Below are 13023 nucleotides of genomic sequence, written 5' to 3' on the forward strand. Positions count from 1 at the left end.
AGCCTCCCGAGTAGCTGGGACTACAGGCGCCTGCCACCATGCCCAGCTAATTTTTTGTATTTTTAGTAGAGACGGGGTTTCACTGTGTTAGCCAGAATGGTCTCAATCTCCTGACCTCATGATCCACCCACCTCGGCCTCCCAAAGTGCTGGGATTACAGGGCCATGGCTTCTTAACATTACCATGGAATAGTTGTGACCTCATAAACTTCCTGAAAGGGTCTTGGATGCCTCAGGGGTCCCTGGACCATTTAAAAAACTGCTAGTTTAGGCTGGGCGTGGTGGCTAATGCATGTAATCCCAGCACTTTGGGAGGCTGAGGCAGGCGGATCACAAGGTCAAGAGATCGAGACCATCCTGGCCAACATGATGAAACCCCATTGCTACTAAAAAGACAAAAATTAGCGAGCGTGGTGGTGCACACCTGTAGACCCAGCTACTCGGGAGGCTGAGGCAGTAGAATAGCTGTAACCTGGGAGGCGGAGATTACTGTGAGCCGAGATCACACCACTGCACTCTAGCCTGGCAACAGCAAGACTCCGTCTAAAGCAAAAAAGCAAAGACAAAAAAAACTGCTAGCTTAGAACAAGTCCTATTTCCTGGAAGGCATTCAATAAGTGTTTTCTAAATGAATGAATTCCAAAATGACTGTCCAGTGGGGCCCACACTTGGACGGATTTGTAAGCTCTGTTGCATCGTGTGGTTTGTTCTTGGGCCTTAACACCTGTGTCCACTTCTCCAGCGGTTGTGATGTGTCCTGGCCTCAGTGCTCCTCTCTCCTTCCTGTGGCAGGTGTCCCTGTGAACAGCCGAGTGTCCTCCAAAATCCAGCAGCTTCTTAACACCCTGAAGAGGCCAAAGCGCCCTCCATTGAAGGAGTTCTTTGTGGATGATTTTGAGGAATTGTTGGAAGGTGAGAGTTGTCCAACTTTGAGCTTTTGTGTTTGTATGAAAAGGGTGGCCATGAAGTTGAGAAACAGGGCAAATCTGTATTATACATGGTTATTGCTTTGTATATTCTGTTTGCAGACTCAGTGGTCACTTGTGTATAATGGTGAATTTAGAATCACATGACTGCTTCCTTTATTTGAGCAGGTAGAAAATTTACTGCTCATATTCAAGTGACTTAGCATTTTGTAAAAATACTTCTAAGGTTTTATTTAACTTACATTATTTAAATTTTTAATTTAAACTTTCTGAAATACTCATCTTCTTGTGGTTTTAAAGTGTTTAATTTTCAGCATAGATTTGGCTGCTTTTCAGAATTTTAGCCTCATATATGAATGAAATACATATTTAGAAAGAAAGAATATACATATATTTTTTAAAAAGAAAACTAGCAAGAAGCAGAAACCAGAAATGAAGCCAGTACAAGCATGTGAGTGTGTTGTTAGAGCCACAGGACCCCCATGCTGGTCCCACTCTCAGACCTTAGCTGTTTGTACAGTGTCACTGCTGGCAGCAGACCAGCCCAGGGTCTCCTCCACACCTGAGGATTAGACAGAGGTTTTAGGAGATTATTTCCCCTTTGTAATCAGAGAGTGTGTATTAGTCAGCGTTCTCTAGAGGGACAGAACTAATAGGATAGATGTATATATATAAAGGGAGGTTTATTAAGGCATATTGACTCACACCATCGCAAGGTGAGGTCCCACAATAAAGCTGTTTGCAAGCTGAGAGCAAGGAAGCCAGTCTGAGTCCTAAAGCTGAAGAACTTGGAGTCCCGTGTTCAAGGGCAGGAAGCATCCAGCACAGGAGAAAGGTGTAGGCTGGGAGGCTAAGCCAGTCTAGTCTTTCCACATTCTGCCTGCTTTTATTCTGGCCACACTGGCAGCTGATTAGATGGTGCCCACCCAGATTGAGGGTGGGTCTGCCTTTCCCAGTCCGCTGACTCAAATGTTAATCTCCTTTGGCAGCACCCTCACAGACACACCCAGGAAGAATACTTTGCATACGTCAGTCCCATCAGGTTGACATCAATATTAGCCATCACGCAGTGCCTTTCAAATTCAGAGTTTGTTGGTGTGAATGCATCTTAGAGCAGTGTTTCTTACCACTTGGGCAAATTGTGGTTATACAGCTCCTGGAAGAAGATTAAAGGAATTGTTTTTAAAGTAAAAGACAAGATTAATGTAATCTTTTTTCAGGAGCTATATAATCAAATAATCTTTTTTTTTTTTTTTTTTTTTGAGACAGAGTCTTGCTCTGTCACCTAGGCTGGAGTGCAGTGGTGCGATCTCGGCTCGCTGCAAGCTCCATCTCCTGAGTTCACGCCATTCTCCTGCCTCAGCCTCCCGAGTAGCTGGGACTGCAGGCGTCCACCACCACCTGGCTAATTTTTTTTTTTTTTTTTAAGTAGAGCCAGGGTTTCACCATATTGGCCAGGATGGTCTCGATCTCCTGACCTCATGATCCACATGCCTCAGCCTCCCAAAGTGCTGGGGTTACAGGCATGAGCCACCATGCCCGGCCTATAATCAAATAATCTTTTATGTCTTTTTCTTTGAACATGGTGATAGTTGTTTGGATTCCTAGGCTGACGTGGTGCTTGCCTCCTGAGTGGGCCACCAGGTCCTGTCCCCAGGCTGTGGATACCTGGCTGTTCACTGCTGTGGTGCCAGGGGTAGTAGAGGTGACACAGACCTGTCCAGAGGTTGGGAAAGTGGGAACCACTCCAAGGTCACCTTTGTCTGTGAGGCTGTGGTCACCAGGATGGTGGGTTGTTTTTAACTTTATTTCACAGCCATCATCATCCATGACTAAAGCTCCTTTAATCCTTTGGTTAGTTGGCAGTGACTGTGATGCAAAGATCTAAACAAATTATTGTGAGCTTTTTTATAGTTGGGGTTAAAAAACAGTATTATAAACTACGAATGCTTAAAAAGAGAATGTGTTCATGGTGCTCTGAATTGCTGATTTTAAAATTTTGATTTTGCTTGTAGTTCAGCAACCAGATCCAAATCAGCCGAAGCCTGAGGGAAGTGAGACGAGTGTGCTGAGGGGGGAGCCTCTCACTGCAGGTGTCCCCCGACCACCGTCACTGTTGGCCACCTTGCAGCGCTGGGGCACAGTGCAGCCCAAATCCCCCTGTCTGACTGCCTTGGATACGACTGGGAAAGCCACCTACACTCTCACCTATGGCAAGTGTTCACGGAAAGCAGTTGTGCTTCTGAGTTAGCTGTAGAATGTCGCACACGTAGCGCAGCGTAGACATACAGCTTGACAAATATTCCTGAGAAACCAGCGCAGCTGGCAGATCAATAGAACACTGACCTGTATCAACTACCCATTCCTCCAGAGGGGCCCACTTGCTGATGCCTGGTGACTGCCATTGCTCTGGGCTCCAGTGTTTGGAGCGTTCTGTATATGCATTCTGACCCAGGTAGTTTAGTTTCATCTTCTTTTCAGCTTTGTATAAGGGGAATCATGCAGGATGTATTTTTGTGCGTGTGGCATCTTTTGGTTCCATACTATGTTTTCTTTTGTAACACAAATAGTAAGCATGTCTACAGCCTGATGATTCCACAGAGTGGACGTGGTCCTGTCATCAGCACTCCAAGCAGAAGTGTTGCTAGGTTCAAAGCCCCTCACGCCCCCCACACACGAAGGGTAACTGCTATCCTGACTGCGCACACTGTTGACTTTACCTGCTTTTAAACAGGTGTTCTTTAGTTTATTCTCATCGATGGGTATTATTTTATCGTGTGAATATACTAGAACTTACACACTCCCAAGTAGATGGACATTTGTGTCGTTTCCACTTTGGGGCTATTGTGTATAGTGCGGTTATGAACATGTTTATGTGAGTCTCTTGGTGAGAATATGTAGGCATTTGTGCCAGGTATAAATGCAGAAGCAGAATTGTTCAGCATTAGGACATACTGCCGAACACTTTTCCAAAGGCAGTGCAGCAGTTTTCACTCCCACAGCCAGTGAGTACGTGAGGAGTTCCAGTTACTCTTTTCTCACCAGCTTGTGATATTGTTTATTTCGTTACAGTCTTTGTTATAGGTGTGTTGTAGCACAGGCTAATTTGCATTTGCCTGGTGACAAATTATTTTCATATGCTTATTGGTTGGTATTGCGTTGAATCTCTAGTTCAATTTGAATAGAATTAATGTTTTATAGGTTGAGAACATCCCAAATATGAAAATCCAAAATCCAAAATGCTCTAAAATCTGAAACTGCTTGAAGCTGACATGATGCTCAAAGAAAAAGGTCATTGAAACATTTTGGATTTCTGACTTTTGGCCTTGTGATGTGATGCTCAACTGGGAAGTAAATATAATGCAAATATTCCAAAGCCTAAAAAAATTTGAAATCCCAACACTTCTAACCTCAAGCATTTCAGATAAGGGATACTCAACCTGTATTACAATTATGGAATCTTCCAGTTTATGACTATGGAATGTTTTCCCCTTTTTAAAGGCCTGCTTTAATTTCTCTCAGTGATGTTTTTATACTTTGGAATACAGAAGTCTTGAGCATCTTTTATTAGATTTATTCCTATTACAAGTGCTATAATTTTTAATTTTCTCTACTGATTTGTGGCTTATATATGTAAGTGCAATCTATATTATTATTATTTTAAAATGATGACTTTGTGCCAGGCGTGGTGGCTCACGCCTGTAATCCCAGGACTTTGGGAGGCTGAGGCAGGCAGATCACAAGGTCAGGAGACCAAGACCACCCTGGCTAACATGGTGAAACCCCGTCTCTACTAAAAAAAATACAAAAATTAGCCGGGCATGGTGGCAGGCACCTGTAGTCCCAGCTACTCGGGAGGCTGAGGCAGGAGAATGGTGTGAACACAGGAGGCGGAGCTTGCAGTGAGCTGAGATTGAACCACTGCACTCCAGCCTGGACAACAGAGTGAGACTCAGTCTCAAAATAAATAAATAAATAAAAATAAAAAATGATGACTCTGTATCCAGTGATCTCACTGAGTTAACTTATTAGTTCTTTGTTTACTCATAATTACTTGTTTGTCTATATATCTTTTGTATTACCTGTCTACAAAAATCACATTATTGGTGAACAATGATAGTGTTATTTTGTCCTTTCCAATACTTATACTTTTATTCTTTTTTTTTTTGCTTTTTTGCACAAGCTAGAACCTCCAGTACAGTGTGAAATAGAACAATGTTGAAGAGTGGGCATTCTTGCCTGTTTTTCCATCTGAGGAAAAGCCTGTGGTAATTAAGTATGATGTTTTCTGTAGTTTTGTTTGCTTGTTTGTTGGTAGAAACTCTGTCAGATTAAGAAGGTTCCCTTCTCCTTGTTTGTTAAAAGTTGTTATCATGAGTTGGTATTGAATTTTGTCAAATGCTTTTTCTGCTGCTACCAAGATGATCATATGGTTTTCCTCCTTCATTAATTTGGTGAATTATTTTGATTAATTTTCTAATGCAAAGCAGTCCTTCATTTGTAGAAGAAATCCCACTTCGCTATAATATCTTACCCTTTTAGCTATTCACCCAGATTTGATTTGCCAATAAGTTGTTTAGGATTTTTACATCTGTTTTCATTAGAAAAATTGTTCTGTAATTCTTTAAGAAAGGCGCTCATTGCCAACCTTTGATGAGTATGGCTAGCTCACAACCTCCAACTGTTAAATCAGCGTTCGAATCTAGGTCATGCTATTGGCAGGGCAGTCCCTGGCCGATGGCCAAGTAAGGCAGTGGGACAAGGGCCTACTTTCTGTTAGCATGGACTTTCCTTATAAACAGCATTGGACTTGTGGGGACTGTCAGTTCTACATTGTGGCTTGACAGCTCCTCCTGCCCAATCTTGCTGCCTGTCTTTTGCTGTCACAGATTTGTGTTCTCTAGTAATCCTTTTGCATACCTGAGCCTGTCTCAGCGTCTGCTTTGCAAAGAACCCAGCCTGTGACACACTTCCTTTTTTTTTTTTTTTTACATTCTCCTTGGCTTGTAGTTTGCCTACATTTATATACAAAGTGTAAGATATCACTACCATTGTGTTTATTTTTTTTTTTTTGAGACAAGGTTGTGCCCGGTCACCCAGGCTGGAGTGCAGGGACATGAGCTCGGCTCACTGCAAGCTCCACCCCCCAGGCTCAGGCGATCCTTCCACCTCAGCCTCCCTAGTATCTGGGACCACAGGCACACACCATCATGCTCGGCTACTTTTTTGTATTTTTAGTATAGTCGAGGTCTCGCCGTGTGGCCTGGGCTGGTCTCCAACTCCTGAGCTCCAGCAGTCTGCCCACCTCAGCCTCCCAAAGTGCTGGGATTACAGGCGTGAGCTCCCACGCCCGGCCCATTGTTTTTTGTTTGTTTGTGTTTTTAATCAGTCGTACATTTCTATTCTTTTACTATATACATTCCTTCCTGAGACTCTATATTTTCCTGGGTAATCATTTCCTTCTGGCCCGTAGAACTTCCCGTATGTTCATTATACTGTAGGTTTGCTGGCAACTTCATTTTTGAAGGTTATATTTCGTGGTTATTTATCTTCTTTCAGCACTGCAAAGATTTTGTTACTGGCTTTTGAGAAGATGCCAGACCATTGTTACTCTCTTGACAGTAATGTGTGTGGCTGCTTGAAAAATGTTCTTTTTCTTTGGATTGCAGCCATCTTACTATGACATATTTAGAGGTGATATTCTTTGAACATTTCCTGTGATGTTCTTTGAAATTTTCAAGATGTCCACAGGGCTTCTTGAATCTGTAGAATGGTGTCTTTTATCTGTTTGAGAAAAATTACAGCCATCTTCTCTTCTATATTGCTTCTTCCTCATTTTTTTTCTTCTCTCCTTCTGGGACTCCAGTTACACTTATACTTTTTTCACACATGCAAAAAGCTGATCCACACATGCAAAGAGCTGTGTATTCCCCTACAACTGCCATTAGCTACCTCCAAAGTATATTTCCTACCTGGTTACTATACCAAAGCTCTCTCAGAATGTGAAGTCAAAACCGTCACATAACACAGTGCTGCACAACAGAGCAGAGCCTTAGATTTTGAGATTTTAAATTTTAAATTCCTGGGATTTCATGAGGAAAACAGAGGTTCTTCCCAAAATGGAGTCTGTGGTGCCTCCTCTGTTTCCCCCAAGGAGTCCCAGGCTGTTAAACCTTGAATATCTGCTTTTAAGCTGATTTTTAACCATAGTGCTCTTCTATTTTTTAATTTTTTTAATTAGTTAATTTTTTTTTTTTTTTTGAGATGGAGTTTTGCTCTTGTTGCCCAGGCTGGAGTGCAATGGCACAATCTCAGCTCGCCACAACCTCTGTCTCCCTGGTTCAAGCAATTCTCCTGTCTCAGCCTCCCGAGTGGCTGGGATTACATGCATGCACCACCATGCCTGGCTAATTTTGTATTTTTATTAGAGACGGGGTTTCTCCGTGTTGATCAGGCTGGTCTCAAACTCTTGACCTCAGGTGATCCACCCGCCTCGGCCTCCCAAAGTGCTGAGATTACAGGTGTGAGCCACCACGCCTAGCTTATTTATTTTTTTATTTTTTTATTTTTTAATTTTTTTGAGGTGGAGTCTCACTCTGTCACCCAGGCTGGAGTGCAGTGGCGTGATCTTGGCTCACTGCAACCTCCGCCTCCCAGGTTCAAGCAGTTCTCCTGCCTCAGCCTCCTGAGTAGCTAGGATTACAGGCATGCACCTGGCTAATTTTTTTTTTCTTTGTATTTTTAGCAGAGACGGGGTTTCATTATGTTGGCTAGGCTGATCTTGAACCCCTGACCTTGTGATCCACCCATGTGAGCCTCCCAAAGTGCTGGGATTACAGTCATCAACCACTGCACCCAGCCCATAGTGCTTTTTTAAAAAAAGTCCTTTTAAATCTCTTACTACCCAACTTCAGCCAGGATTTACGGCCAATATTTCTGAGTTTGGAACTTTGCCAAAGGTAACCTCCTAGGTGAAAACAATAAACCTTAGCCAATAAGATGTAGTATTGGGCACTTGGACTATTCCCAGAAGTCCAGAGCATCCAATTCTGAGCTTGCAAAGGCTTTTAACTGCTCAAGATAACTTTTAGAGCTAACTACGACGTGAACCCTCAAATTGCTGTTCACTTGATGGTGGAAACCAAGAGAAAGTACCTCAGTGTGGTTACAAGTCAGCTCCCAAGGACATTTTTCAACATGTGGTCTCTGGACAAGATGAAGGAGCAGATAGTTGCCCTGAGTAACAGAAAAGATGGAAAAGAGAAAGGGAGAAAAGCATTGCCTATAGCAGGATGGGGAAGGTGAGGAGCTCAGGGAGGCCAAAGACCCACCCATTGCAGCGATGCTGAATCAAAAGTTCAGGTGGCCGCTTGTCAGTAATGAAGGGATCTTTTCCAGCAGTCCCATCAGCTCTGGAGTTTCCCCTTTTGGGGAGAAAAAATGCTCCCATGTTCCATGATCCTGTACATGCCTAACCTTGTCACCCAAAGCGGTCAGCAAAGAGTGCAAGGCAGATTAATCCAAAGAGAATAGTGGTTAACATTCTGTAGTGCCAGACCCATTCTTGGCCGAGAGGGACTTTACTGAAGGGGGGCCTCTAACCCCTTATATCTTAGGAAGGACTGTAACCTTCCCAAGTTGGGCCTCGAACCCGGGTTTGTTCAAGTGCCCTTGCCTTTTGTTAAGAGGGGCCTTTAACCCACTCTGTCTTAGGAGAAATTCTGGCTCCCCTAAGTTGGGCCTCTAACCCAATTCCATCCTTTACCCCGGTAAATGCACCCCACTTACCCAAAGTCGGCCAATTGGTGCTGTGGTCTTACTTCCTTCGGGTCGGGGGTCTCCTCAGTATTACCCCTTTGGAATTCACCAGGAAGATGTTACCAGAAAGGGATCCTGTTCCAGACCCCAAGAGAGACTTCTTGGACCTTGTGCAAGAAAGAATTCAGGGCCAGTCAATATAGCAAAGTGAAAGCAAGTTTATTAAGAAAGCAAAGGAATAAAAGAATGGCTGCTCCCTAGGCAGAGCAGCTGCACATTTTCTAATGTGGGATCATTTATAAGAATTTTTTATATTATATTCTGGATACCAGCCCTTTGTCAGTAATACCTTGCAAGAGTTCTCTCCCACTTTGTGGCTGGCTTTCCACTAATGGTAGCTTGGTAAACAGAAGTTCTATCCATCACCTTCTTTTCTTGCATGATTTTTGCTTTTTTGTTTTGTTTTGTTTTGTTTGTTTTTTGAGACAGAGTCTCACTCTGTTACAGCACAGGCTGGAGTGCAATGGCGTGATCTTGGTTCTCTGCAGCCTCTGCCTTCCAGATCAAGCGATTATTATGCCTCAGCCTCTCAAGTAGCTGGGACTACAGACGTACACCACCAGGCCCGGCTAATTTTTGGTATTTTTAGTAGAGTCAGGGTTTCACTGTGTTGACCAGGCTGGTCTTGAACTCCTGACCTCAGGTGATCCACCTGCCTTGGCCTCCCAAAGTGCTGGGATTACAAGCGTGAGCCACCATGCCTGGCCCGATTTTTGCTTTTTGTGTTCTCCTTGAGTACTGTTTCCCTTGGCTGAGATCAAAATGTTATTCCATTAATTTGAGAAAATGCTGTTGTTTTGCTGTTCACATTTCGGTCTGCCATTCACCTGGAATGCGTTTTTGTGAATGGTGTGGGACTGGGTTCCAGGGTTCATTGCTAAAGAAGGATAACCAGCTGTCCCATTCTTGTCTAAGGAGAAGACAGCCCTTGCCCCACTCCTCTGTGGTGGCACATGAGTCATCAGTGAGTTGTCCACACACGGGTGGATGTGTTTTGCTGTTCTCTGTTTTATTTCATTGATTTATATTCTATTCTTTGTGCCTATACCACACTCTCTTGATTGCCGTAGTTTTATAGTAAGTCTTGACATCTGTAGCGAAAGCCTGCCGTCTTGTTTTCTTCTTCAAGAGCATCTTGCAGGCTCACTGTGGCAGCACATACACTAAAACTGGAATGATGCAGAGAAGATGAGCGTGGTATCTGTGCAAGGATGACACACATTTGTGAAGTGTTCCATCGTAAAAAAAAAAAAGGTGTCTTAGCAATTCTTACCCTGTGCATTTCAGGATCCACTTGAGAATGAGCTTGTCAGGTGTCACAGTATACTTACTGAGATTATGAGCATTGCTTTGAATGAGTCTAAAGAGAATTAATGCCTTTTCATTATTATTGTTATTATTATTTTGAGATGGAGTTTCGCTCTTATTGCCTGGGCTGCAGTGCAATGGCGTGATCTCAGCTCACTACAGCCTCCACCTCCCAGGTTCAAGTGATTCTTCTGCCTCAGTCTCCTGAGTAGCTGGGATTATAGGCGCCTGTCACCATGCCCGGCTAATTTTTTGTATTTTTAGTAGAGATGGGGTTTCACCATGTTGGCCAGGGCTGGTCTCGAACTCCAGACCTCAGGTGATCCACCTGCCTAGTCCTTCCAAAGTGCTAGGATTACAGGCGTGAGCCACCGCACCCGACCACCTTTGCATTACTGAGTCTTCCAGCCCTTGGACATCTGTCCCTCCATTCAAATATTTTTTACTTGATCTCAGTAATATGTAATTTTCTGTGGGGAGATTTTGCATATTTCTTGTGACAGTCTCAAGTACTTAGTGTGTATGTGTTTTAATTTTGCGGTGGATACTTTCATCAAAAATTTTTATTCTTTTTTTTTTGTTTGTTTGTTTTGTTTTTGAGACAGAGTTTTGCTTTGTTGTCCAGGCTGGAGTGCAGTGGCACGATCTTGGCTCACAGCAACCTCCGCCTCCCGGGTTCAAGCAATTCTCATGCCTCAGCCTCCTGAGTAGCTGGGATTACAAGTGCCTACCTCCACACCCTCCTGATTTTTTGTATTTTGGTAGAGACAGGGTTTCACCATCTCACCCAGGCTGGTCTTGAACTCCTGAGCTCAGGCAGTGTGCCCATCTTAGCCTCCCAAAGTGCTAGGATTACAGGTGTGAGCCACTGCGCCCGGCCTATTTACTCTTTACTGCTAGTATGTAGAAATCAAATTGTGTTTTGTATGTTGATACATTTGGCAGCCTTGCTGAATTCAGTTATGGAAGATTCATAAACTACACCATCATGTCATCTGCAAATAATGGTAGTTACATTTCCAGTTGTTCAGCTTTTTCTCCCCTTTTGCATGGGCTAAGCCTTTCAGTAAAATGCTGAAAACAGACATCCTTAGCTTACTTCTCTCAGAGGGGAAGCTTTCAATATCCAACCATTATGATATTTCCTATTGGATTTCTAAAGATGCTCCTTTTCACATTAAGGAAGTATATTTCCTTTTCTGAGTTTTAAGAAGGATTTCAAAAATCATTTAAAATCATTTTAAAATCATGAATGATTTAAATTGTTTTTATTTTCTTCCATCTATTGATATGATTGTTTTATTTTTCACCTTTATTTTGTTAATGTGGCAAATTATGTTGATTTTCTGTTGAACCTCTTTACATTCTTGGGATAAAACTGACTTGGTCATGATGCATTATTCTTTTTTTTTTTTTTTTTTTTTTTGTGAGACGGAGTCTCGCTCTGTCGCCCGGGCTGGAGTGCAGTGGCCGGATCTCAGCTCACTGCAAGCTCCGCCTCCCGGGTTTACGCCATTCTCCTGCCTCAGCCTCCCCAGTAGCTGGGACTACAGGCGCCTGCCACCTCGCCCGGCTAGTTCTTTGTATTTTTTAGTGGAGACAGAGTTTCACCATGTTAGCCAGGATGGTCTCGATCTCCTGACCTCGTGATCCGCCCGTCTCGGCCTCCCAAAGTGCTGGGATTACAGGCTTGAGCCACCGCGCCCAGCCGCATTATTCTTTTTATGTACAGCTGGATTCAGTTTGAAATTCTTTATGCATTACAGTTATTAACACCTTAAATTGACTTTTTAAAATAGGCTAAAACAGTGGTTTGAGTTGAGTTTTGTCTTTTTTTGTTTGTTTGAGAGGGAGTCTCACTCTCGCCCAGGCTAGAGGACAGTGGCACGGTCTTGTCTCACTGCATCCTCTGCCTCCTGGGTTCAAGCAGTTCTCCTGCCTCGGCCTCCTGAGTAGTTGGGATTACAGCACATGCCACCACTCCCAGATAATTTTTTGTATTTTTAGTAGAGATGGGGTTTCACCGTGTTGACCAGTCTGGTCTCGAACTCTTGACCTCAGATGATCCACCCACCTCGGCCTCCCAAAGTGCTAGGATTACAGGCATGAGTCACCGTGCCTGGTCTAGTATTTTTTTTTTCCTTGTTCATTTCTCAGGTCCCCCAGTTCACTTATTTCATAGGGTTGCACCTGAGCTTCATATTATTACATGGGAAATTGAGCGCTCACTTGCAGGGCATGGCCGTTCAACCTGCTTGCAGTTGTGCTACAGGGACTTGAAGGGCTCAGTGATGACTTTGTGTTGCTTCTTTGATAGGCTGCTTGGTGGGGGTGTGTTAAGGCTGCTGCAGGTGTGGGGCTTAGACTCATATTTCTCAGTCTTCCTGTCCCATGGTCACCCCTGCCTCGTGTCATCCTCTTCCGACACCCCCAGTCCTCTAGGCTTTTCCTTTCTCTGGTGTCCTGTCTTCCTCAGTGAAGCTCTCCCCTATTGAGTGCTTATGAACATAGCAGCTGTGCCAGGTGGGTGTGTGATGAGAAGGACCTCGGAGTAAGAGCTGGTTCCTGGGCCCTGTGCCTGGCGTGAGGTCCCGATGGCTTTCCAAGTAAAGAATGGATGGCATTGATACCCGGATCACCTTTGGATCTGTTGCTTTTGTTTATATTGTCTCTTGATTTTTGGTCAGGGGAACCTCTCTTTGGGGATGCCTAGTATTTTAACATCTTAAATGTAACGTATTAAATTAGGAATTTAACATGTTAAAATAAAGATATGACCCATTTCATGAATTGTTGTGAAGATTAAATGAATTATGTGCTACTCTTACAAATGATGTAATTGAGGGATATTTAATGTCATGAAAATCCATTTATAATGCAGTATTAATTGAAAAAGTAGGGTGAAGTATCTCATTTCTTGAAAATTATGCAGACATGTATACATGCTTATATGTGTATAGTTGTATATGTGT

The 13023-nt window shown here is 43.4% G+C and overlaps 1 protein-coding gene across 1 annotated transcript in view; it reads left to right on the forward strand.

Moving 5' to 3' along the window:
- DIP2A (DIP2 disco-interacting protein 2 homolog A (Drosophila)) overlaps positions 1-13023 on the forward strand; it is a 106971-nt gene that overhangs the window by 50475 nt on the left and 43473 nt on the right. The window contains exons 7-8 of the mRNA XM_011954211.1: positions 792-911; positions 2941-3138. Coding sequence (XP_011809601.1) covers positions 792-911; positions 2941-3138 — 318 coding nt within the window. The remainder of the gene's footprint in view (positions 1-791; positions 912-2940; positions 3139-13023) is intronic.

The sequence above is a fragment of the Colobus angolensis genome, unplaced genomic scaffold, assembly GCF_000951035.1.
Source record: "Colobus angolensis palliatus isolate OR3802 unplaced genomic scaffold, Cang.pa_1.0 Scaffold38, whole genome shotgun sequence".
NCBI lineage: Eukaryota > Metazoa > Chordata > Mammalia > Primates > Cercopithecidae > Colobus > Colobus angolensis.